This window comes from Chamaea fasciata, unplaced genomic scaffold (genome assembly GCF_029207755.1).
Source record: "Chamaea fasciata isolate MVZ Bird 193981 ecotype frontalis unplaced genomic scaffold, bChaFas1.0.hap1 SCAF_20, whole genome shotgun sequence".
Lineage (NCBI taxonomy): Eukaryota > Metazoa > Chordata > Aves > Passeriformes > Sylviidae > Chamaea > Chamaea fasciata.
The window spans coordinates 1,995,894-2,021,273 of record NW_027094105.1 but is presented as its reverse complement, the minus strand read 5'-3'; the positions used below and the strand labels follow the sequence as shown (position 1 = coordinate 2,021,273).

Below are 25,380 nucleotides of genomic sequence, written 5' to 3'. Positions count from 1 at the left end.
GGTTTTTAGGAGCCACCAAATCACTTCACCACCACCTTCAAACTTCATCCATCCATCCATCCATCCATCCATCCATCCATCCATCCATCCATCCCAGACCTCTCCCTACAGCCCTATCTCCTGTATTTCTGCTCTCTCCCAGCTGTTTAACTCTACCTCTCCCCTGCAGGTCCTTAAAGCAGGATATTTCTTCCATCTTCCCCTTCCCACAACCATATTTTTTTCCCAGCATGACACACCCCTTGCTTCTCTCACCCTCAGAACCCTGGATGTCCTCCGTGCTGGTCGATGCATTAAACCCCATCCACCACGGGAATGGAGTTATTCTATAATTCCACATCTGGGTTAAAAATCACAGCTCCTTCCCCTGTGTCTGTAACTTCACTCACTAACCGTCAGGGAAAAGGAGGGTAAGGAGTCCCCTTTGCCAGCTGGTGCTTTCAGGCTTCCTCAGGTCCTCTCTCCATGCAGGGCTCCATCAGCTCCAAGGAGCACAGGATGCCCCATGACCCTTCCCTGCTTCACTCAGGAGTGTTTGGGCAGGGGCACAGCACTGCCAGAGGACACAAAACAAGGATGCAGAAGCAAATATTGAGCCCAGGGCATTAAGGAAGCCAAAATTCAGCCACAAGTTGGATTTCAAAACGGCCAGGAAGGCAGGAGAGCAGGAGATAAAACTCCTCTGAAGGTGGAGAAATGCTGTGCGTGACAGCAAAACCTTCCAGACAGCATCACCACAGAGAGGATTCACCATGGCAAACAATTACAAGGCTCCTGTCATAATATCTGCTCGTAAAGGCATTGAGTTGAGTCCAGGTTGGCTGAAGCAGTTAAAAGGGGAGAGAAGCAAAGGCACCAGGCTTTGAAGTGGTCATCGTTTGATTATTAAAGACTGGGACGCGCATGCCGTGTACATCCAGCAGAGTTACTTCCTCCTCCCTGGGATTGCCAAGGTTGCAAGAGGATTTTTAGATACACCTGTAGGATTCTGTTCCATCTTGTTCTTTCTGGTTTGAATACAGTCTTGGGCTGATATGATATCAAAAAGGTGAGCAAGCCCCAAATTCAGGTTTCAGTTCCTCCATTGAACAAAGCTGTGCTGGTGGAGAAAGAGACAGAACTGGCCACACAGGCAGAATTTTTCACACAAATCTAAAGACAGTAACGTGCAAATTCAAGCATTGAACCCTCCTGCGAAGTCCAAGTCACCCATCTCAAAGAAAGCATCCAGGAGTCCCTGCCCTGCATGCCCTGCACATCCCACACCCTGCAGCAGGCACTGGACACTGCTCCATGGGATAAAGAATCTCCCTCAGCTCAGCCACACCAGAGTGCTCAGGGTTTGCAAGGACAGAGAGGTGCCCACCCCATGGGAACACCCAGCAGGGACCTGCAGAACTCCTCTGGCAGAGCCCAGGAACAAACACACAAACTGAAATTAGATTTGCTTGTAGCTACTGTTTTCCTTCCAGATTTATCAGTTCCAGGGCTTGCTGGAAAGGAGCTGGATGTATCCCGGGAAGAGAGGAGCCCTGCACAGGAGGGAAGCAGGGTGGGATGAGGGTTCCCAAAATTCTCAAAATTCCCAAAAGCCGCTCTGATCCAGACGCATTAAGTGCCCAGGCCACCAAAGGCTTGGTAAGGCTGAAGCACGATGCTCTGTGCTGAGGACTCTCCTCAGCCACTGAAAATAGCTCATTTCCCCCATTTTACTCTAAAACAAGAAGAGGGAGAGGGCTTTATCCTCTGGCTTTGAGTGAAAACCCATGGCACTGAGGAAAGTGTGACCTTTGTCCCTTTGCTGAGCCTTTCCCCCATTCTGGGACTGGAAACAGGAGGAAAAGGTTTAAAGCTGCTCCAAACCATTTCAGAGTTGAACCTGATTACTCTCCCCAGTGAGGGTGAAATAAAGAATGAGATGATGGATCCAGGCTCCCTGAAGTCACCCTCTGGAAAAGGGAAGGACAGCAATGACCTGCCCTGGGGGACAGCCAGGGCCCAGCACCTCGTTCCAGACAAGGACTAGTCTTGGTGTCACAGACCCCAGTAAAACAGCCCCCACCTACACACCTCAGCCTGAAGATACATTTTTATTTTACCCTGATCACAGATTTTTAAGGTTTCCCTTAACTTTCTGGCTTTCAACTTTGCTTCTCCAAAAAACTATTTCCCAGTTCTTCCATCAAACGTGCTTTTAAATAGAATTTGATCATTTTTCTCTGAACTAAAACCCCTTGTCATGGTGACAGATACATCGCTGGCATCAGTTAAAAATGTGAAAGAGAAAACACTCGTCCACCACTGAGAAACAAGCAGCACCACCGAATCCTGACACAACCATGGTCCTCCACGACACAAGTCTTTGTTCTGACAATCATCTCCAAAACAATATTCTGACAACAACATCCTTCCCTATATAGATCCATATTGCTATATCTCTATCATTTCCCTCACGCCCATCAAAACGAAGTTATAATTAACCCATCATCAATAGAAATTACAATGATTTTGAAACAGCAAGAAACAATCTATTTGCATTTGGTAGCTAATTATTCCCCCTACGCACACAGCCACCAATGTTCCCTAAAACCATCCACAGAACAGACAGTCTGTGCTAGCCAGAGCTTCAGGGGAAAAGGAGGGACTAAGCAAAAAAAATCTCAACGTTGGGGTGGCAAAAATTTTCTTCAAATCCGCAGCATCTCGAGCTTAGCCAGGTCTGTAATAGAACTGCCCTTCTGAACTCATCCAGCAGTGTTAGAATCCACCTGGGTATCACATGGAAGCCGACAGCAACCTCAGGACCAACCTAGTGGGAGCCACTGACATTTGCTGAATTATTGCATTATTATTCCCTTCTTCACACCACTCCAAGGAAACACGAAGCCATTTCCCGATAAAAGCCGCTGGACACAAATTTCACACCAGGCAACACCAGGAGCGCTCCCAGAGCCAGGCAACCCCGGGATTTGCAGTGGCAGCCGTGATGATTCCCTCCTCAAGGAGGAAGGGTGTGCCCTCCTCGCAGCCAGGCTCAGTCCTGGGGGGCCCAGGGGTCACCTCCAGCCCCTCCTGCTCCCGTTCATTCCAGTCAGGTACAGAACAGAACAATGCCCTTCCCCGCCCCCGCCCCCACGCCAGGCAGGTTTTGCTGACAGATCACCTCCATTTCCTCACCATCCCCAAGGATTAGAGCGACGTTTGTAAGAGGTAAAGACACAAGCCGTGGTCAGGGAGCACTGTCTCTCCCAGCCCGAGCTGCCTGACAAAAATCAAGCCACCCAGACATTTCTGCTTGACGTCCTGGGAGCCCCAGGTTGGCCCTCCATGGCTCGTGCTGCGTTCAGAGGAAGCTGATACAAAGCACCAGGGATGGTAAATCACATCCTCCTTCACCCACGCTTCTGGAGGCGAGTAGAGAAAACACTCTTCGCTCATTAGGAACCATCCGAGGTTTCCCTTCCTCTGGGATGCCCCCACAAAGCAGGACTGGGGAGGAAGGGGCTCAGTTTCACCTTGACACAATCCCTGTGCCTGTAACACTTACCTGGCTGCCAAGGCATCCCTGCTCAACACGCCGACAGTCATCAGCCTTCAAAGCAAAGCCAAAATAGCTCAAGGATTGTTTTCCTTCCCCCATCTGACACAAGATTGCAGCTCCTCAGGCATGGGGAGGAGGGGGAGCAAAATAATAGTAATAATCAGAAGCAAAAGACTATTCTTCTGTAGGCAAAGCTAATCCTGTCACACGTTTTCTTCCCAACAGAAGCATGATAGATCGAGTCCCACTGGGTTCTGCTCACAACTGAACAGGATGAGGTGTTTTCAGCTCCCTTCTGCCAACACAGCTCAACGAGCAGCAAGGCCTCACCTCCTCTAATCACTTAACTCAACACCAAGCCACCCTGGTGCTCTACCCCAGCTCTAGAAAGTCAGCCCGAGCCTCAGTATGGCCTTGCACGGAAATAGGATTACTTTGGCCTGGAGGAAAAAAAGAAACCACAACATGAAGGTCACCCATAAAATCATTACACAGCTCCCTCTTCCCCAGCTCTTAGAGAAAAAAAACCTTTCTCAAACCCTCGACCTGAAAGGAGAAACACAAAAAGATATGTACATTAATGCCATATACCTCCGTCAATTTTTTTCCTCGTGTCTTTAGAGCAGTTGTTTACTGCAGCCAACTGCAGAGAAATTACAGTAGCTTAACTCTCCAACTCCCTCTAAAGGATTAATCTTCCAGTGAGCATGCTCACGCGGGAGCTTTTTCAGCACTTGCATCCATTTCATGAGTGAGGGCTGCTGCACACATGAGGAAATGCCATTTCAGGGCTCCAGGCAGAGCGAGCAGCCCCCAAACCAAGGGCTAAAGCCCTTCCCAGGGCTCCACAAAGGTTCTCTGGCCAAGCCTCCAGCTCCAAGGAGGTTGAAAGATTTCACGTCCATGGCCCCTTTCAGGAAGGAGGGGGGCGGTGGTTTCCCTGCGACACTCTGAAATGTCTGACCTTGGCTTTTCTCTACAGCCTGGTGGACAGTTCATCCACTGAATCTGGAGTCAAAAATACCTTCTTCTGGCTGGCAGATTTTTTTTCCCTTTTGCATCACTTGTTGGCTCCTCTTTGTTTTTCAGAAAAAATCAGGAAGATAATTTGGGGTGCAGGGAGGGGGAGGGGAAACATTCAAATGAAAAGGAACAGCTTTAAAAATCTAGTTCTCAACTCTGCATCACAGTTGGTAACAGATCCTGAGACACATTTAACTCCACAGATTAAGGACCCATGCAAATGAGGATTTGCTAGTAGACAACAAATCCAGTATCTAAACAAGGCTGTTCAAGTAATCTTGTCCATTCTCTCCTAGACCACTGTAGATTAAACTGCTCTGTTCGAGATATTTCTCCCTCACCTCAAATGATGCACCTCAATTCAAAGCCTTCCTGGTGGAAATAAAGCTCCAAGACTAAGGACAAATACACTGCAGAAATAGTTTCTTCCATTTTCATCTTCTCATATTCCAGAGTTCTGCCCTTCCCATTTATCTATTTTATGTCCTGTTGCTTAATTGCTCTTTGTAGCTGAAAGAGATCCAAGCCTCCCCCTCCCCCCAAAGGCTCCTATTTCAAGTTTTAAACCCAGCTTGAGTCTAGGACACGCAGAGACCAGACTGCAACCCCCGAGCCCAGGGAAAATCACAACCTCTGAGCCCAGGGGGAAAAAACCCAGAGGGGGCCGCAGCCCAAGGTCTGAGATCACTTCCCAAACCCAGCGCCAGGCTTCACCCCGGCCATTACAACCACCTAAACACGTATTTATTTTTCAAAAAGTCTTGAGTGTCTTTGATGCCATGAAGCCCCTTTAATGTTTTAAGCCCTAGAAGTGAATCCACAAAAAGGCAGGACGTCAGGAGAGTGTTAAAGAAGGGCTATGGCTGTGTTTGACAATGAACACTCACCATAGCGACCGTCCCTGCAAGAAATGATAAAACCTGTGGTGACACTGGATATTTTACTCTGTTGCCACCTAAATAGAATCACCCCCAGAAAGGGAATCTCTGTTACCATGCATTAAAATAGAGGCTTTGTTTTATTTGTAAAGCATCCAAACTGGTTGGTTTGGATGTGTCAGAGCACAGGCTGTTCAGCCACCCCTCCCTGCTCCATCCTTCGGGGACTTCATGACTGATGGCTGCACTTCATCCTGCCCTCGCCTCCCACGCATCTCAGGTGCTCTGAGCCTGCCCCAGCTCCTCCAGGGAAGGTCTGGAGCCAGGTGGGAGCCGACCCTGAAAACCCCTGCGAAGAAAACCCCAGAGTTTGGAGAAGGCAGATGTGAAAAAGCCTCGATGGAGGAAGGTTTGTCCTGTGCTTCCTTCTCCGCTGCAGCACTACACCCACACGTGAAGGTGGGAGAGCAACTCCGGAGTTATCCTGACCCGTCATTCCTCATTTGGAAACCAGTCACACACCCTGAAAGGTTAGACTTTGACGATTGACTACTATTGATTCTTCTGCAAGCAAACAGCCCAAGCTGGCAATCAGTCAATAATAGGCAATTACTCGACAGCCTCTTATCTGCAGATGCCAGCCCAGACAGCTCGATTTGTGGAGGCAGCAGGTCAATAAATCAAAGCTGTTCTCAAATTTTAAAATATCATCATTTAAAAACCCACCCAGCCTTCAAAGTGGCTGGAAGAGCAGCCAGGTCAGGGGGAATCCTGCAGAACGGTGTGGTGGCTATCACTAATTTACAGCACAGGAGATAGAAGGTGATGTGCTGAAATCCACCCCTGACACTCCTCATCTCTCAGAAGCAGCATGAGTGGCAGCTGGATGAAGATGATGAGAGGGAGAGGAGGAAGTAAAACCCTTCTCCTTTGAACAATGACTTGTAGGGAAAAAGCAGAGCAGGGTAAAACACTCCCCAGTCCCTGGGACACACCTTGCTGCTCACCAGGAGCCTCAAACCCCAGCAAGAACGTGTTTAACACCACCACGACAGCAAATTATTGGCACCTCTCTTATCTCCCTGCTGTGACCTCCGTACCCTGAGTGTACAATTCATCATTTCATCCCAGGAAATGCACTTCCTCACTTTTTCATGGCCTAAACAGGATACAAGCACAAAAGCCGAAGGCTCCTCTTGAGCCTTTCAGTGTGACCCAGACGCTTTAAACCCAGCGGTGCCAACAGCAAGACAAAGAAAACCAGCTGAAAACTCATGGAGGCATTTTATGCTCTCTGTGCAGACCCCCTTTACAGGCCCATTTATATGAAAAGAGATAAAAACTGCCTATTTAATTTGCAGCAATCTGAGCACACAGCTGGAATGCCAGCCCAGTACAATGGTAACATCTATCTATCTATCTATCTATCTATCTATCTATCTATCTATCTATCTATCTATCACTGCAAGGGCAATCACAACCTTCCACCTGGTTCTGGAGACTCTGGAAACTTCCCTGTTTGTCCAGGCATTCTTGCACAAGTCATGGAAACAGCCCAGAAGTACCAAAAGAACAGCAAGACCTCAACAATGCTGCTGGTGCTGCAGGAGGAGGGTGGTGGCCTGCAGCTGTGTCCTCCACATCAGGAGCTCACCCAGAAGCTGCACTGTAAATCCAAGCCCCTTGGAGCTTGGGAAGCTTTCAGTGCTACAGAAGTGTCCCAGATTTGTCAGGTTTGGGGCAGCTCCACCACCACACCACAGTGACCCCATCCAGGCTGGCTGCCAGGGGCCCAAAATGTGCAAAGTGCCCTTTTTTGGGAGGGAGGAAAAGGAATGACTTGGGAATATCCTCCCATTTTTTTTCCCACGAAGGGAAGTGTTTGTATAATGACAACCAAATCCTGCAGACTGAGTATCTGCAATCATACCAGCTTGAAAAAAAACAAGATTTTGAGCCTAAAGTCTAAATAAAAAGGGGTGACCCACTGGAAACAAGATCAATCCCACAGCTGGCACTCCATCTTCATACTCCATTTGCCGCAAAATTCAGGTATCTGAGGATACATTCTAAATATCCTAAGTCTTCAATACCTTTCAGTGGTCTGGGAGGGAAATTTGGGTGAAAGGCAATAATGAAAAGCAGATAATGGATTATTTCAACTGTACTTGAAGTCGAGACAGACTTCTTGAGGAGCCTACTGAGGTTTTCACTTCCATCTACACACAGTGCACTCAGGTCCTTTCAGCAGTGGCTGGGCCAGCAGGAAACTGTGGGAAGCTGTGCCCAAAATCTCAAAAGGATTTCTTCTCTTCTTACCCACAGAGTACCTACAGGTGGTTTTTACACTGCCAGCCTTGTCTGCAGCACCGTGGCAAAGCACGGGAGAGGGCTCAGGAGGAAAAAAAAAAAGGCGTTAAATCCATCTTCCTGTATCACTCTCACCATTTATAGAGAGGCTACAAAATGCCAAAGCAGCTGACAGGATCCCACAAGCCGCACTGCAGAGCACCAGTGGCTCCTGAGTTCTGCAGGGAAGATTTTCACACAACACCTGCAGTTTTCTGCTATAAAATGTGGACCCTTTTCCTTCCCCCTCCAGATGTGCAGATGAGCAGCAGGTCAGTGCATGCACGCTGTAAGGACAGTGCAGTGGCAGCACAGCTCTGGGGAGGAGCCTGCAAAGCTGCTGGAGCTGCTGAGCGTGGAGAACATTATTTATTTCCCCAGAAAGGAGCTGCCTGCCATGGGCCTGGCTCCCAGAGCCACACTCAAACCGGTGCTGTCCTACTCCACACAAGGAAAATAACACAGAAACTTTACAAGGCACAGCTGTGGCAGTAACACAAGACTATTTCTCACCTTTTATGACAAAAGCAATGCCAGTTGCAAGACAATAAGATATCACAACCTGCCATTCATCCTCCCATCTCAAGGCACAGCCATTCCATACAAAAGCTGGAGATCACCTGTCGTGCTCTGCTTCCTTCTTTCAAATGCAGCATTGTGTTAGCACCAGGATCCCGCTGCTTTGGGGCTGGAAGTGTTGCTAGAGCAACAAAAATGCTGGAAAGTAGAGCAGAGAACAAAAGGACTCCACAGCCCCACCGAGGATGTGATCAAGGAGGCAGCAACAATGTAAAATGGGACCGGGAGACCTCCCTTAGTGCAGGGAACTGACATCTCCCATCTTCTGCTGGGCAGAATGATAATTTAGCAAGTAAATCATCTCAAGTAAGATATTCCAGCAGCTCAGCTTCGTGTCTGCATCTTATCAGGAGCCCCGTGACTGACCAGAGCCCTGCTCCTCTCCATGATCCATCCTTTCATGCCCAGCACGAGAATGCCATTGGTGCACAGAGGTAGGGACCAGGGACTTATTTTTTCTGTAAAGGCAGAGTATATCCCTGCTTGCATGTCCAGGAGGTCGCCCTTGCAGCAGCAGACATGGCCAGAATTCCTCTCACTGGACAAATCCAAATTCGGTGACATTCCAGAAGTTCACTGAGCTGGGTAGACAATGGGATCCCACTGCCCCTTGCAGGCCTTAGCAGAGCGGCCCTCGCTGTAAGGAACGTGGATACTTTAGAAGATAATCCTCAAAGCAGACTGATTCAGGGGTTCCCTTCGTCCCTTCTGGCAGGTTCAGCATGGGGACAGTGCACCCAAGATGAGTGAAGTGTCCTGTCACCCCCTGGAGCTGGGGAGGGACAGACAGCAAACACCAGGCTGCTGTGTGATGGCAACCCACTGTCAAAATCCACCCAGGGTTATGTTTGCTGCATCAGGCTGTCTGCAGCCCAGTCCTAATCCTGGAGAACTTTGGAGGAGCTCAGAAGATCCTACACACACACTGGGATGCATCTGCACTACACTGGTCACAAGGATCTGGCTAACTGTGATTTGTAGCTGGTGATAAAAAACACAGTTTGAAGGCAACCTTTGTCATGTAGCAAAAACTGTCCCTGGTCTTCCTGTCACCTGCACCTGGGGCTTTAACCTTGGCTGTGCCAACAGCTTGCAGAAGGCTCTGAGAGGAAAGGGAGCCCCTCGCAGGAGCCACATTTGCTACCTGGGATTACAAACCACTCAGACAAACTAAGCAGCAGCATCAGGGGAAGTCCTGGAGGTGTCTGGCTTGAAGTATAAAAGCAAGAAAAAAATTTTTTTTTTCCAAAGCTTAAGCAAATCCTTCATCAGTGAAGCTGATGAAGACACAAAAATCCTCAGGGTGGATTATGAAAATGAGCAAAGGTAGGACCAGCTCCAGGGAAGTGAGGCTCAAAGCCTGACTCAGAGCTGGTCTCACTTCCTTGTGACCACCCGCACAGGTTACAGACCAAGCAGCAGAGGATGAACAGTATTTATTCCCCCTCTGGATTAAAATTCAGAGGTGCAGAAGACACATGAACCACTGAGGATCCCAGCACCAGAGCCTGCCTGGCCCTGGGAGCAGACAGCCAAGGCTGCTCAGTGCCCCACACCTGAGGAAAACTGAAGGGTTGGCTGCAACTTGACCCAAGGCCCTGATAGCCATGGCTGTGGCTGTGGCCTTCCAAACCAGCCCAGTTTTAATGCTCAGATACCTCCTCGTGCCTGCTCAGAGCTCTGGAGAATCTCCGTCCCCTCTGTGCTCAGCAATGCACCTTTCCCATGGCATGCAGAGGAGAGCACTGGGATGTGCTCCAGCCTCACCGCAACTGGCACCTCCAGTCCAGCTTCTCAATTCCAAAATAGCTTCTTCCCCATTTGACCCATTAAAACAAAAACCACAGAGAAACACAAAAATTCAAACGGACAGAATGACAAATGCTGCAACTGTTTAAGGTAAAAACAGAAGTAAATTAATCCAAGGACCTGAAGACTGGTCCATCCACAATTTTGGCATCTTTTTTAGCCATCCCTGGTAAAGGCACCTCTACACGACAGTTCTGTTGAGACAGGTCAAAGTTAGACCGACGGCAAGGCTCTCCTGCCAGAATGTGCTGATACCAACATGGCTGTGCCCCAAGTCTCCCCACAAAGAGCTTCAGTCTGGGTATCAACGTTATACAAACACCGCCTCCATTAACAGTCGTTGCTTTCAGCATACAGGAACTGCCATGATCATCCTGTCAGTTATTTCCACAAATCCAATGGATAAAAACCTGTAACTGAGGGTTGCATCTGCCTCGTTTTGTCATTTGACGTGACAAAACACGTCACACATCTGCCTCTTCCTGCTCTGCCGAGGAGGGCTGGGAGGAGCCCAGGAGCCCATCCAAAATGATCTTTATGCCATGGAAGCAGCTCACTTCACTCAGGAAGGCTCATTTTGCCAGCAAAAAACTGCAGCCACGTTCAAGCCATCCAAGACACCCACACAGCGTTTCCGAGGCAGCATTCCTGGATGGAGGCATGGCTCACACCTGCCCACACAGCCAGGGCCTGGACCTGCAGCCTGTTCCCAGTGTCTGTGCCACTGTGCCACCACAAACAGCTCTCCCTGCAGCGCTGAATGCTCTGGAATAGTATTACTGTAATCATTAGTAATTACTGCTCTGATGCATTAATGTTTGCAAGTCCCAAATCCACCTGTCTGGCCTCACTGGGTAATTCCAGAGCAGAGCCCTCAGCAGCACAGCCCTGCTCCTCTTCCTCCTGCTTTGGGCCTGCCCTGGACTATGGGCTATTCCCCCATGGAATTGTGTTCACATAAACAATCCATGCCACAGGTAGATCCTTTATCACACCCCTGGGGGGCTGTCAGGGCAAGGAAAGGGGTTTTAATCTGATTTGGGGCACCATGTCCCTGGAGAAGCTGCTGCTGTCACATCAGCAGCTCAGAGGATGCACTAGAAAAGATAGAGATGTTAACTGCTCCCCCCAGAAGCTGCCCAGCCCAGCAGGCAGTGAGGTGACACGGCCTCCTGTGGGGAGGGACAGATGTGCCCAGTGCCACAGCACAGCTGGGGAGCTCAGGGGAGGAGACACAGCACCCAGATAATGGCAGTGCTGACAGGGGATTAGCTCTGAAACTCAGCCTGGGAAAACTCACTGCTCAACTCACAGGGAGATTAACGATCATTTTGATTCGAGCATTCCTACAGACAGAGATGGGCCTGATGAGCCACTGTGGTCCTTCCAGCCTGACTGATCCAGTGATTCTGTGGTCACCCACTTTCCTGGGAATTCACCTGCAGAGGTGGCCTGCCTCTCTCAGTCCCCAGGTAGCAAGGGAAGAACAATGTGTTGAGACACCCAGGGAGCAGGGAATGTCTGGCAGAGGCAGGAAACCATCTCTTTCCTCCTGCCTTTCCTCCTAGGGTGATGTGACACACACAGGAACATTTCCAGTTAGCACAACCCTCCACTGGCCAAACCTTCCCACAGTTCTGATAATGCAGTGAGAAAACAATCCTGGCTGATTTTCCTTCCGTGCAATTTAACTTCTAGTACTGAATATAACACACTCCTTCCCACTCCTGTGCCCAGAGCCAAACAAAGCTGATCTGCTGGAGAGGGAGGTTTAAGTAGGATTTAAGATCTGCCTTGAACTCCTGGTGGCAGCCTACGATGGAGTGGATCCTACCCAGGCTGAGCAACCACATACGTTTGTCACGTGTGGAATGAAAGAAAGCACTGAGGATTTGTGCCAAAACATTTTTCTCATTCAAAAAAACAAAATTTTAGGAAGTAAAACAGCTGAACCAACCAAGAGAGCAGAGTTTTTCCCAGGGTTTCTGCAAGGCCAGATGCAGCCTGTGGCTGGGAGGATCCTGCACTGTGACACAGCAGGGCAGGGGATGCTGGTGGGGGGATCCAGCCCTTGTGATGATCCCCTCCCTGCTTTCCTCCACTCCCCTGCCCCGTGAAACCAGGCCTGAACCTCCAGCTGCAACTGCTGTGCTCCTGCAAGACCACGTAAAAAACCCAAACACAACAGAACAAAAAAGAAAGGTCACTGAGGTGACTCTTTCAATTTTGCTTTAGGGAAGTCCTTGACAGGTTGTCAAAGTGGATTTGTTTATTAGAAGTGTATTTTTCCTAGCAAGGAGCACAGAATGTCTGTACAATAGACGCCATAATTGCCCAGGTTTGTTAATAATTGCATCGGCTGGAACAGGATGCATTAGCCTAATTTAAGAACGAAACAAGAACATATGAAAGATCACAGGTCCCATTTTCAAGGTGAATCCAAGACTGCTATCACAAGTCCAGAGAAGAGGAGCTGGACATTCAGAGTCACACTGGCTTTGATGACAAATAGTTCATACTTCACAAAGTGCTTCTAGAAGTTTTCTATTCCCTTCATCAGGCCTGGCCATGATGTCAAGGAATAAAGACAAAAACCAGAGCGTATTAAATAGTGACCATTATGTAACTCAACATCTTTTCCCTAATGAAGATAATCTGTACATTTAAAAAATTAACATTCAGCAGTCCTTCAACAGTTCCAGTTAAAGGCTTCCAACACCAAGTCAGGCCTTTGAACTTTGGGAAAATATTACCTCTGTTTTACATCTGGGAAAAGCACCACAGGCAGCAAAACCTCAACCAGCCTTGCCTGGACATTTCTTTAACTTCTTTTGTTTAAGTTGCTGCCTGTCCCATTGCCTGGGCACACTGCAGGGAGGCTGCTCTCACTGCAGCTGATGGCAAACCCCTCCCTGACTTCTGTAGGTTTGGATCACCTCCCAAAACTCTTTTTAATATAATACTCCAGTCTGGGTAATCTTCTGTCTTATGGAGGGTCAATGCTGCAAACTCTGCTTGCACTCAAGTCCTATTGCGTGTTTGCACCAATTCTGCACAGACAGCATTTCCTCAGCCCTCTGCTCACACAGCACCACACTCACCAGCCCCAGAGAGAAAAAAGAAAGCCAAACCCATAGATTTACCTTTTCTCAACACTCAACCACACAGTCCAAGCCTCATTTCGCACATGGGACCACGCTCCAGGAGCCCTGGGACACAAGCTCTGTGCTTCCAAAGCACCTTGCACACTTAGAGTGCAATAAAAATTAGCTTAATTAATAATACATCAGCAAGGAAATGTTAACAAGCACCCAGCAGGGGAGCAGGGGCTGTTGTCTAATCTCCCTGTGCGGACTGCTTGCTTTGGCAGGGATCAGCAAGTGCATCAGCATCCCCATGGGGCGGGGAGGGCTCTGAGTCAGGGGACACAGGCAGGAAACATTCACATCTCTCTTCAGAGCAGACACTGTTGCATCAGGAGTTACTCTTGGCAGCCCCACGCCAACTTCCACTTGTGGAGTTTTGGTCATTTCAAGAAGAATTTCGGCTGTCCCTGGGCATGCAGTGCATAAACACACACAGACACGGGGCCTCCTCCTGCAGCTCTTTGGCCACGTCTGCAAATTCTGCAGCTCTGCCCACGCCGGCCCGAGAGCTGCTGGCTCACAGGTGGGGGACCAGAGCAAACCTCCCTGCTCTCGGGAGCTCACTGGGAATATCCAAGCCATTTCCTTAGGGTTTGCCCGTCCCTAAAGAGGCACAGGGTGCTGAGGCCCATCCCAAGGCAGACAATGGAAATCCCCCCTCCCAGCTGGTTCCTCTCCCCGGCACAGGAGGCAGCTTGGGGACCCCACAAGTGTCAGCCCGGGGCTGATCCCCTGCAGGGCTGTGCACTGTGGGGAGGAGGTTTCCACCGTTCCTGCCTTTCATCCCGAGCCTGCCCGGGAACAAAGGCCCGGTGAAGAAAGGCGAGTGGGCTGGGGAAACTTCCCAGCACCGGCCCGGGCCCAGAGCCGACACATCAGCCTCATTCCTCATCACCTCCCGCCCTTCTCCTCCTCTCAGCCCTGCGATCACACCGGCTCGGTGCTTGAGCCACACTGGCGGGGGATAGCACTGGGATACGGATGGGATAGGGATGGGATACAGATGGGATGGGGCTGAGGATGGGGCTGGGATAGGGCTGGAATAGGGATGGGATAGGGATGGGATAGGGATGGGATAGGGATGGGATAGGGATGGGATAGGGATGAGACAGGGCTGAGGATGGGGCTGGGATAGGGCTGGAATAGGGATGGGATAGGGCTGAGGATGGGGCTGAGGATAGGGCTGGGGCATAGGGCTGGGATAGCGATGGGGATTGGGATGGGGACAATGCGTGTGTCCCATGTCACTGACAAAGCCTCCAAGCCCAATTCCAGCCCACAATCCCAGCAGCAACAGCCACACAACGCGCACGTCCTCCCTGCACACAGCACCAGCATCTGCAGCAGGAGGAGAAATTTGGGGCTGCTGTCAGACAGGGCCAGGAGATAAATGATGTCTATAAAGCAGGCTCCGTGAGGGCAGTCTGGAAGGCTGAGAAAACATCGAACCAATAAGGTTTTAATGAAAGCCATAAATGATTAATACCAACGTGCTCTTATCAAAGGCAAACTCCTAGAAACACAAGAACATAACCAGCTCACCAGCACAAAGGGCACATTCTACAGGGAAGGAAACAACAAAACTCACAAAAAACCCAGAAGAAGTGCGAGATAGGCATGGAGTTCACTGTGTGTGGTGAAAGTCTTTAAAAAAATCTTGAAAGAAAACCCCACGAGAAATACAACTTGCAGCTCCTAGAAACCAGAGTGGAAATAAAAGACAGAATATGATCCCCCCTCGCTGGCCTTTCCCAACGCTGCACGCCGAGGCTGCGCCGGGTCCTGGCGCTGTGAATTCCCAAATCCAAAGCAGACAGAGCTGCAGTTTCTCTGCTCACTGGTGGCATCTCCCTGCTGCAGGGGGATGTCGATTAAAGGACAGCCAGGATCTTCACCTCACCTCTCCACACATGCTCCCGGAGCTGCAGGAGCTGGCACTCCAGCAAGAGGAAATATTCCAGCTCATCCGAGGGCCATCTTTAAAGGGACAGTCCTTGTTTGTCCTCAAAGTGTGGCAAAAAAGGATGAAATATTCCAGATGTCACCTCCAGGCCCGACAGGACACCTTTCAAACAATCACCTTTGCACATTAAGAAGGCATTTAAGCACCAATCTGAATCCAGCCTAACAAAACTAAAGAACACCTCTCCCGATGCAAAGAACAAAAGGATTTCTAATGTATGGGATTCACAGATCCTTGACATTTAAAACACAGAGCTGATTAAAGCCATTACAAACAAGTTTGCAATTAAAAGCACCTCACGTCTTGGTTACCAGTTCGGCAGTGGTGCTTTCTGCAGAGCCTTCTGGGTGTTGATTTAAACCATCAAATATTAATAATACTCTTCAATTAATAAAATATTCAGACTCACGTTTTAGAATCTCATAATCCGGAGGTTTATGTGCAAACTGGCAGGATCCTACATGGAACCCCACAAACCAGCTCCCAGCCCATTGTTAATGCTCTCATCTCCCAAACACAAATACTCTCTTCTTTACACCTCCAAGCCCACACTTGACAGGCTGTAAATGTGCTGCCAACCCCATTGGACATAAGAAATGCACCAAAACGGTAAGATAATTTCTCAGGTCTCAAAAATGCAAGTGATTTCAACACCTATCTCCTATTTAGTGCAGGTCCCAATGACCTCCAAGCTGGAGGTGCTGCCCCTTCAGATCCCAAATCCTCCTCACAAGGCAGGAGGAGCCTCCAGCACCTTCCATGAGTGCCTTCCATGTGCCTAAAGCAAAACTCACACACAGGGAATGAACCTCAGTCAAAGCAGCCTAAAAACGTGCCTTGGGTGACACCCCAGGAGCTGAGATAATCAAGAGAGGACAAATTAAACGACAGGGAAGACACAATAAAATATACAGAGGGCTTTTCCACCCAGCTGCTCCCACCTGGGCTGAGCTAATCCAGCATCAAACGTGGAGTCAGTCTGGAGATCGGGCAAGGCTTTGGAATCACAGATTTGGGATATTTGCATTCACTGGATGCTGAGGAACACCACGTTTCTGTACCTCCCTCCCAATCCTGCAACAGGCATACTTTCAATTCCCAAATCAGCAGCTGGATGAAGCATGTAATTTTGAAACCCATTAATCCTTTCTAAGTCTTCTACCATGTGCATGTTTAATTTCCCACTTCTTGAAACAATATTATGATTTTTGAGAGAAGCAGAGCTTCTGAATGCTCTGGGTCAGCAGTATGAAACATCCCCAATTCCCACTGAAGGTGGATAAAGCATTGGGGTAATTTGCCTTCTGGCTTTGAGCCTGTGGGAGAAATTACCTATTAAATCTTCCTCTGAAACTGCAAGGATTGGAAATGTGCAACTGGAGAGGAAGAAGGTAGCTCGGAGTCTCAAGAAACCAGGAGCTGGTGCTTAAAAATGAAAAGAAGGAGGGAAATATGTATTTCACTGCTCTCAGGGCTGTACTCAAATGCACCTGCAGGTCATGGCCAAGAGCTTGGGGAGATCAGGGCTCCCTTCTGTAAGACAACATGCTCAAATCCTTCTGTCCACATCTGCACTTGAGTTCCAAATTAATTAGAAGTCTGAAGCAGCACTCTGAGCAACTTTCACCATAATCAAGGCCCCAGCACAGCCTGTTTCAGCTCCAACACCTGGACTGCCATTCCCCCTCCACGGAGGTGCCCTCATGCCCTGCTCCCTTCTCTAGGGCTGGCTCAGCCCATCAGGTTCATCCTGGCTGCCCCTCAGAAGCAGTAAACACCTCGTTCCTCTTCTTTTCACCAGCAAGGGCACCAGGAGCAGGCAGTGCTGCTGCAGCATCCCAGGGCTCCTGGACTGGCTCTCCCCACACCACAGGGGACGGACCTTTGGGCACCACTGATCCCCTCTCAGCTCCACTCCCCGGTCTCTGCTGCTGCTGCAAATGCTGTACTGAGCTCACAGCACCTTCTGCAGCAGGTTCTGGCCCAGCTGACCCAAGGATACATAGTCACTGTCGTTATTCTTATCCCTGTTTGCAGAATTTCACGTTTCCCTGTAACGCTAAGTCACTTACCTGGCTTTATTTTGGGTTTATCCATGTCAGCCTGCTTATCTTGCTCCATACTCACTTCCTCCCCAGCTGCACCACCTGCAAATTTCCTGCCTGTCCATGTGCTGGCTCTGCAGGATGATCAGCCTTATGCAAACAGAAGTGGACCTGAATTTTCTGCTCTGCCACTCAGCATCTCCCTGTCCTGAACTGACACTGCCTCTGAGAGCTCTCCTGAGAGGAGACACTGAAAAGGATGGATTTAATACCAAACAGCTCATCCCCACCCCCTGGCCAGCCCCTGGTACACACAGGCAGCTCAGGTGGGCTCACCTGGCTCAGGATTTGCCTGTGCCATGAGTCAGGCAGCAGCTTTGAACCATCCCAGATGGAAACCCGGGCTGAGACAGAAGCAAATGGCAAGACAATGGTGGACACTGTGCTGGGCATTATGGAAACAGGAATCCTCTTGGAGCAACATTTCCTACTTGAAAAGAGGATGTGCTGGATGTGCTAGATACTTTGCTGTGCTACAAAGTGTTACTTAAAAGCAGGAAAGCTTTGAAAAGCTTTTCTGTTTTAGAAACAGCCATACCACACTGAGCCGCTCTTCCAAACGCGGTTTGTTCTAGGTTTATGAACTTCCCAGAGCGAGGAGGGCCACACCAAACTCTTCATTCCCTGCTGGATTCACTTCACCACTCCAGCCAGACTCCAGCCACCAGCAATGGGATGTCCCTGCCCACACAGCCCGACATGAAGGGAGCACAGGCTCACAGGACTGCTCCCTGCTCCACCTGACCCTCACACAGCTGGGGGAGCTTCGTGGTGACCTCTGGCTTCCGCAACAGTCAGGAAGAGGGAACTCTCCAGCAAAATGTGTCTTGAAGCACCCAGACAGGCTCCTTGAACCTCTCCCAGGCCTGCACAAAACACAGTCCCCTCTAACCTCCTCCTTTTGTGGGATGCAGTGACCCAAACCAGCACTTTGGCCGGGAAAAGCAAGAGAGGAAGAGCACTTCTGGGGTGGAGAGGGGAAGGGATAGAGCACAAAAGGCCAGGCAAGCTGCTAAGAGCAAGGCCTCAGACTGGCATTCCAGATCAGTTCCTGATCATTCCAGCACCAGCTGCCCTGGTGCACATTTGGGAATGGGACACCCAGGGCACCAGCACTGGCTCAGGGATGCTCGTGCCTTCCTCACTCAGCTGCTCCCAGGGGAAGGATCCAGCTCCAGAGACTCCAACGGGCTCCCTCCATGGAGGAGCTGCTTCTCCTTGCTGCTGTTGGGGTTTTTGCTGGTAATTGCATCCCTCCCGGGGCTTCTGCTGACACAGCAGGGGGAGAGCAATTGCTTTGTATTCATGGACAGAGAACTAAGTGGGCAAAACTTCCCAAATGGAGACCAAGGCTCTGCTTTGGAAAGCAAAAAATAACCCACCCTGGGCTGGGATCACCTCTAAACTAATAAAGCTGCATCCACAGCAAGGACTTTTATTACAATTTCGGCAAGAAGAAATGAAAAATCATTCTCTCCAGCCAGCATAATTATATTGGAAGAGTTTATTTAAAGTATAACCCAGGCCTTTGATTCTGCCTCGACTGACAAAATGTTCTTCAGATGCTCTCTTCAGTCACATTGGCTCAGTCACATCAGCTTAGCACAGCTGAAGGGCACTTCTAAGGCCGCCTTAAAGCTTCACAAGTCGTATTTGCTCATCCTGTTATTATTCGAAGTTTCTCTAGTTGGAAGAAAAGGATGAGTTCCCCACGGGCCGTTGCCAGCCCACAACACGTGAGAATTCATGGAAACAGTAAAAGTTAGCACCCACGAGACACAGGCCATGTGTGCAATTATAATCATGCTAACGAAGTAACTTCCCTACTTCAGAAAAGCTCTAAAACCTCCTTATGAGTATCGGGGGGGGGAATCCTTCTTTCTCTGTACAAAGACACGGTTATAAAATGTATTCACCTGGTGCCACGGGAGGAGTGTGCCACCAGCGAAACACAGGAGTGCTGTGTGTGCTCAGCGTGCTGTGAACACACCTCAGAGCACTCGGGATCCCCGGGGAAGCAGCTGCCCTGCAGGACACAGCTCCCAGCAGGGCTGCCGGGGTTTAAAACACACCAGATCTTCCTGAGATAAGTGACTGCAATGGGATGTGAGTTAAAAGCCACAGAGGCCTCTCCTGACTGGCAGGAGGGAATGAGGGAGGGCAGGCCTGAAAGCAGAGCTGGATTGTGCGACACCTGCCAGACACAGAGTGGGAATGTGCAGCTCTTCCCTCCCTGCTCGCCACTCCAAGGCACTGCTCCTGGCACCCCTGTGATCCCTCCTGCACCCAGCACCTGCTGCAGGGGCCTCTCTGCAGCCAGAGCCAGGGAAATCTTGTCCCTTGATGCTGTGGGGAGGTCACTGAGCTGGCAGAGGGCTCAGCCGAGCTCCCAGCACCGGCTGGAGGGGATGAGAGCCGGGATCAAAGCCAGGGAGAAGCCTCAGCACCACGGCTGGTGTGAGAGCTGCTCAGGCCCACCGTGGGGAGCTGCTGGATGCTGAGTCCATCCCAGATCCAGCCCCAGCCAGGAATTCTGTCTGCTCTGCCGGCTCGTCGCTTTAGAGATCAAAGCTGCACCTCCAGAAGAGAGATTTTACAGATCCCAACAGACAGAAGGGAAAAAAAATGATGAAAAATGCAGTGTGACTTCTGAAGGGAACCACTTCACTCAAAGCCACACACGCACCTCGTTTCCTGCACCAGCCTCCCCAGGTCACCACGAGCCCCAGAACAAAACGTCACGGCTTGAACTTCAAACTCGCACCAAACAAGTATTTTAGGAAACACACAAACACAAGGGCAGCTCTTCACCAAACTGATGCAAACTGGAGGAGCAGCATCAAATCTGATGAACATGCACCATCATACACACTGGCTGAGCAAGGCTGAAGTCCTCAAAACTCAATTCCTTAAAGTTTAAACTTCAGCGCAGTAGGTCTGAAGCGCGTAACAACCCCAGACTGGACTGGGTATAAGGTATCTAGTCAAGAAATCCAACAAAATCGGATTTTCCTGCAGCTTCGTAGTTACTGCACCTAAGGACTGCAGCACAGCCACTCCTCAACACAGAAATCACCTGGGACAGGGAACAGAAGAGAACAACGACTGAAGTCCACAGGATTTAGAAAGAACTTGGTGTTTAAAGAGATCCTCCCTCACCCATCAACACTAAGATCTGGCAAGAAGCTCTTCTAGACTGGGAGTTTTTGTCTGGAGCTCAGCAGAGTTGCCTGCAGGCGGTTGGGCACTCCCTGCAGAGACACAGGCATCACCTTCCCAACCTGCCCACTCCCTCCCAGCTCTTTGCTGGGAGCAAGGATCTCCTCCCAGAAACACACCTCTGCACCTCTCTTAACCAAGTGAAACAATTCCATCCTGCACTTGGCAGAACACCGTGGATGTGGGATGTTTTTCCTTGCTCTCCCACACCAGCACTGGGCAAGCAAAGAAGTTCTTCTCCAGTCCCCACATTCCAGCCTGACTTACACCAACTTCCTCCCCTCTGGCCTCAGAGGGGTATAAGCAAGATCTGGCCACAGACAGAATTGAGTTCATGGGGGAGGGGAGGAATTAAATTCCAAATGAGTCACTGTTCCCTCCCCATAATCCACAGCAACATCTGGGGACACTCTGTCTGACTGGGAGAGCAGTGGTTCCGAACGCTCTGCTCACAGGGCAGGCCCAGCCAGGGCTCCTGGGAGATGCTTCCCAAAATAAAACCTGTGTGTCTGCAGGGCCAGGACTGATCTGAGCATTAGGAGCTGATGAGCTATCAGCCAACTCCTGCCCCAGATACAGCAGTGCCATTCTCCTGGAAGCAAAATTGGACCATGGAGTCACAGGGGCACTCAAGGGCCGATTCCTCTGTCGCAGGGAAAAATTAACACTCATCCTCTCCAAAAGCACAAGGGAAAGGCAGCAGGATCAGGCCAATTATGATGGAACTGAAAACATAAAGGAAGCCTTGGACAATCCCCCAGCAACAATGATGGGAATCCTGTCTGAGTAATAAATCCAAGCTGTCAGCAGCACTTCCAAAGCCTTACCGCTGTCACCTGTATGGCCACGCCACAACCTTCACCCCACACAGGGCAGATGTTCCAGGCCAGAGCACAGCCCTGCCAACAAGGTACTGCAGAGAGGAGAGCTGGGAAAGGCAGCAGCCAGCCTGTCACACCTGGGTGGGCCCACACCAGTGACCACACCTGGCTGTGGTCACAAGCAGCTGCTCAGGCCCAGCTCCAGCTGGTCTGTACGAGTGTGCACCTGGATCACAGTCTGTGTACAGTGCACACCTGTATGACAGCCTGAGAATGATGCACGCCTGTATTATAGTCTGTACATACACGTACACCTGCATTATAGCCTGTGTGCAACTGTACACCTCTATTAGTCTGTGCACAGTGCACACCTGTATTACAGTCTGTGTACAGATGTACACCTGTGCTATAACCTGTGTACAATGCACACCTGTATGACAGCCTCTGAACGACTGCACACCTGTGTCACAGCTGTGTACAATGCACACCTGTATGACAGTCCCTGCACACCTGTGTCACAGCCCGTGCACGATGCACACCTGTATGACAGTCTCTGCACAGCTGCACACCTGTATTACAGTCCATATATGACTGCACACCAGTATTACAGTCTGTGTGTGATGCATACCTGTATGACAGCCTCTGCACAGCTGCACACCTGTCACAGCCCGTGTACAACGCACACCTGTATGACAGTCCCTGCACACCTGTGCCACAGCCCGTGCACGGTGCACACCTGTGCCATTACCTCGCGGCTCTCGCTGTGCACGAAGGGCCAGCAGCCAGCCCAGCCGCTCTCCAGCGTTCACCTGAGGGCACAGACTAGTGACAAGTCGATATTCTCGCACAGCCGGGGCAGGAGCTGAGCCCGGCACGAGGAGCGGCGCTGCAGCCCGTGTGCCCTGGCAGCCCCGGGCACGGCCACAGCGCCGGCCGCCGTCACCCCACGGCCGTGCCCGTTCTCCGGGGGATGTGGGGCCGGCGCCGCCGTGCCCCCGAGCCCGGCGGGTGACGGGGCCTCTGCGGGCACCGCCACCCCCGAGCCGCTCCGGCTGGCACACGGATGCTGTGGCTGCCCCCGGATCCCTGGAGCGTCCCAGGTCAGGCCGGACGGGGCGTGGAGCAGCCTGGGACAGTGGGAGGTGTCCCTGCCCATGGCTGGGGTGGCACCGGATCTTCAGGTCCCTTCCAACCCAAACCATTCCATGACCGACTGTACGTGCCCGGCGCGGCAGGGCAGCCCCGGCCGCGCTCGGGAGCGGCTCAGGGAGGCACGAGGCGCTCTGGTGTTCCCGGAGGAGCGGAGCGGCAGCGCCGGGAGCACAGACCCCGGGCCGGGCTCCCCCGGGATGCGCAGCCCCGGCTCCCCCTGGGGCTCCTCCCGCCCGCGGGCCCGGCACCCTGCATGGCTCCCGCCCGCCGCCGCCCCGGACCCTGCATGGCTCATAGCACCGGCCCGCCCGCCGCCGCCGCCGCCGCGCCCGGCCGGGCCCCGGACTCTGGATGGAGCCGCGCCAGCGCCGCCCCGCCGCATGGGGCGGCCCCGGAACATGGATGGCGGCCCCGCCGCTGCCCCCTCCCGCCTCCGCCACACGCACTCGCTCCCATTGGGGGGAGCCCCGGAATCTGTATGGCACATACCACTGACTCACCGTGGAGGGGTGTAACTTATACAGAGTCCCGGGCCCCCCTACACACAATGGCAGCAGCTCCCACATTCTTCCCCTCAGAGGAGTTGGACTGAACCATGGGGCGGCGGGGGCACGGCCCCCCTCCCGGCCTCCGACAGAACCCGCCTGGCCCTGGGCGATACCACTCCACGCTCCCCCATCTTCCTTCCCCCCGCCCGGGTAGATGGACGCCGCCGCTCTCACTCACCTCGGCATCCACTGTGGCCATGGCCGGAGCCCCGGAGCGCAGCCCCGCCCCCCCGGCGGCTCCTCGCGCCTTGGCTCCGCCCCTTGCCCCTCATTCTTCTCAATGGAGACTCTCGGCCGGGCACGGCGCAGGCGCGCGGCAGCATGGCGGCCCCCAGGGGCCCCGCTGTCCGTACGGTGTCATGGCGGCGCCCATAGGGACCTGCCGTACAGCCGGAGGGGGGATGGGGACGCGGTGACACGGGGACAGGGCTGGGATGGGGACGGGCCCCGCGCTCCCCCCACCGGCACCCACAAACCGCGGCTCCTCACTGCTCTTACGAAGACCTCCGAGTCCCCGGCACAGCCCGAGACTGCGGGGGGAAGAGCAGCCGCCGTTCCCAGCTGTGCACATAATGAGCTTCCCAAACTTTCAGCAGCACCCAGCTGCACAACTTGCCCAAAAACCTACATAAAATCCCTGCAAAAATCCCAGAAAGAGTCAAACAGTCCGTCTGTCTTTCCTGCCAAAACGGTTAACCATTGAAAATCACCTCCCTTTTTAGCTTCTCCCACATTTGGGTCATTTCAGCCCAGTTCGTGCAAGGTTTTTGGTGTCTGTGTCACCTAAAGACAGGGATGGGGCAGAGGGAACAGCTTGTCCTGGCTCTGCCCCATAGAGGAGTCACTTCCAGCCTCTTCAACTCCCTTTCCCACACCCCGAGCACCCACAACAGCTTCAACCCTCCCAAATCCCACAGGGCCCCTCCTAATGCCCAGGCCCTAAAACCATGATTGTAAAACAATTATCCCTTTTACAGCTCTCCAGTAAAGCAGAAAATAGCACAAGGGGGAGATAAACACCTGCAAAGGCAGAAGCCACCGTGGGGAAGTCACACCTGCCCCAGGGAGACACGGGGATAGGCAGGTACTGTAGCACCAGCCTCCTGGACAGGACAGTTCGTGTTCTTGGAGGGAAACAGGAGCGTTTGAGTGCTCTGAAGTCAATTCACACATTTATTATCTGCTCTCTGGAGAGACAGACTCCATCCCTGGGTTGTCAGGCTGCTCTCCTGCAGCTCCAGCTGACACCTCGCTCCTCTGAGCGGGCAAATGGACAATTCTGTTCCAGCTGCTCCCGAGGGGCAGCTCCCATCTCTGCCCTGGGACAGGGACAGGAGCCAGGGAAGGGCTGGAGCTGGGCCAGGGCAGGCTCAGGCTGCAGAGCAGGGAAAGGTTCTTCCCCCAGAGGGTGCTGGGCACTGCCCAGGCTCCCCAGGGAATGGGCACGGCCCCGAGGCTGCCAGAGCTCCAGGAGCCTTTGGACAGCGCTGCCAGGGATGCCCAGGCTGGGATTGGTGGGGGGTCTGGGCAGGGACAGGGGCTGGGCTGGGTGATCCTGGGGGAGCATTCCCACTGAGGGTTCTCATTTTGCTTCGCAGGGAATCGCTCACCCTGCAGCGCTCCGGGCCGGGGGCAGCGGCCACGGGGAGCCCTGGTCAGGTGCTGGGGCAGAGCCGGCGTTATCCCGCTCCCATCCCAGCCCTCCAGGCCCCGGACACTCCTGGCACAGCTGTGCCAGCTCCGGGGCTGTCGCTGTGTCTGTCTCGATGCATTCACTGTCCCGGGGGGGTTGTGCTGCTGGGGCGGCGCTGCCCCCGCTGCCCGCACACCCCGCGGTGACCCGGCTTTGGGACAGGCTGTGACAGCTCTGCCGGGGCATCCCCAGCGGGGCCCTCCGAGCTGCGTGTCCCTCCGGTCACCCTGGGCTGTGTGTCACCCCGGGCTGTGTGTCCCCCCGGTCACCCCGGGCTGTGTGTCCCCCGGTCACCCCGGGCTGTGTGTCCCCCCGGTCAGTCTGTCCCCCCGGTCACCCCGGGCTGTCTGTCCCCCCGGTCACCCCGGGCTGTCTGTCCCCCCGGTCACCCCGAGCTGTGTGTCCCCCGGTCACCCCGGGCTGTGTGTCCCCCCGGTCAGTCTGTCCCCCCGGTCACCCCGGGCTGTGTGTCCCCCGGTCACCCCGGGCTGTCTGTCCCCCCGGTCACCCCGGGCTGTCTGTCCCCCCGGTCACCCCGGGCTGTGTGTCCCCCG

The 25,380-nt window shown here is 52.3% G+C and overlaps 1 protein-coding gene across 2 annotated transcripts in view; it reads right to left on the bottom strand.

Moving 5' to 3' along the window:
• Positions 1-23,395, bottom strand: part of EHMT1 (euchromatic histone lysine methyltransferase 1) — a 119,744-nt gene extending 96,349 nt beyond the window's left edge. Inside the window, exon 1 of one of the 2 annotated variants that reach the window (XM_066201462.1) lies at positions 23,312-23,395. In XM_066201462.1, the coding sequence (XP_066057559.1) occupies positions 23,312-23,332 (21 nt within the window). In that variant the 5' untranslated portion in view covers positions 23,333-23,395. Of the gene's footprint in view, positions 1-4,132; positions 4,181-23,311 lie in introns of those variants that run through there. The other variant, XM_066201471.1, reaches the window with a different exon arrangement.
• Between the last annotated feature and the right edge of the window lie 1,985 nt (positions 23,396-25,380).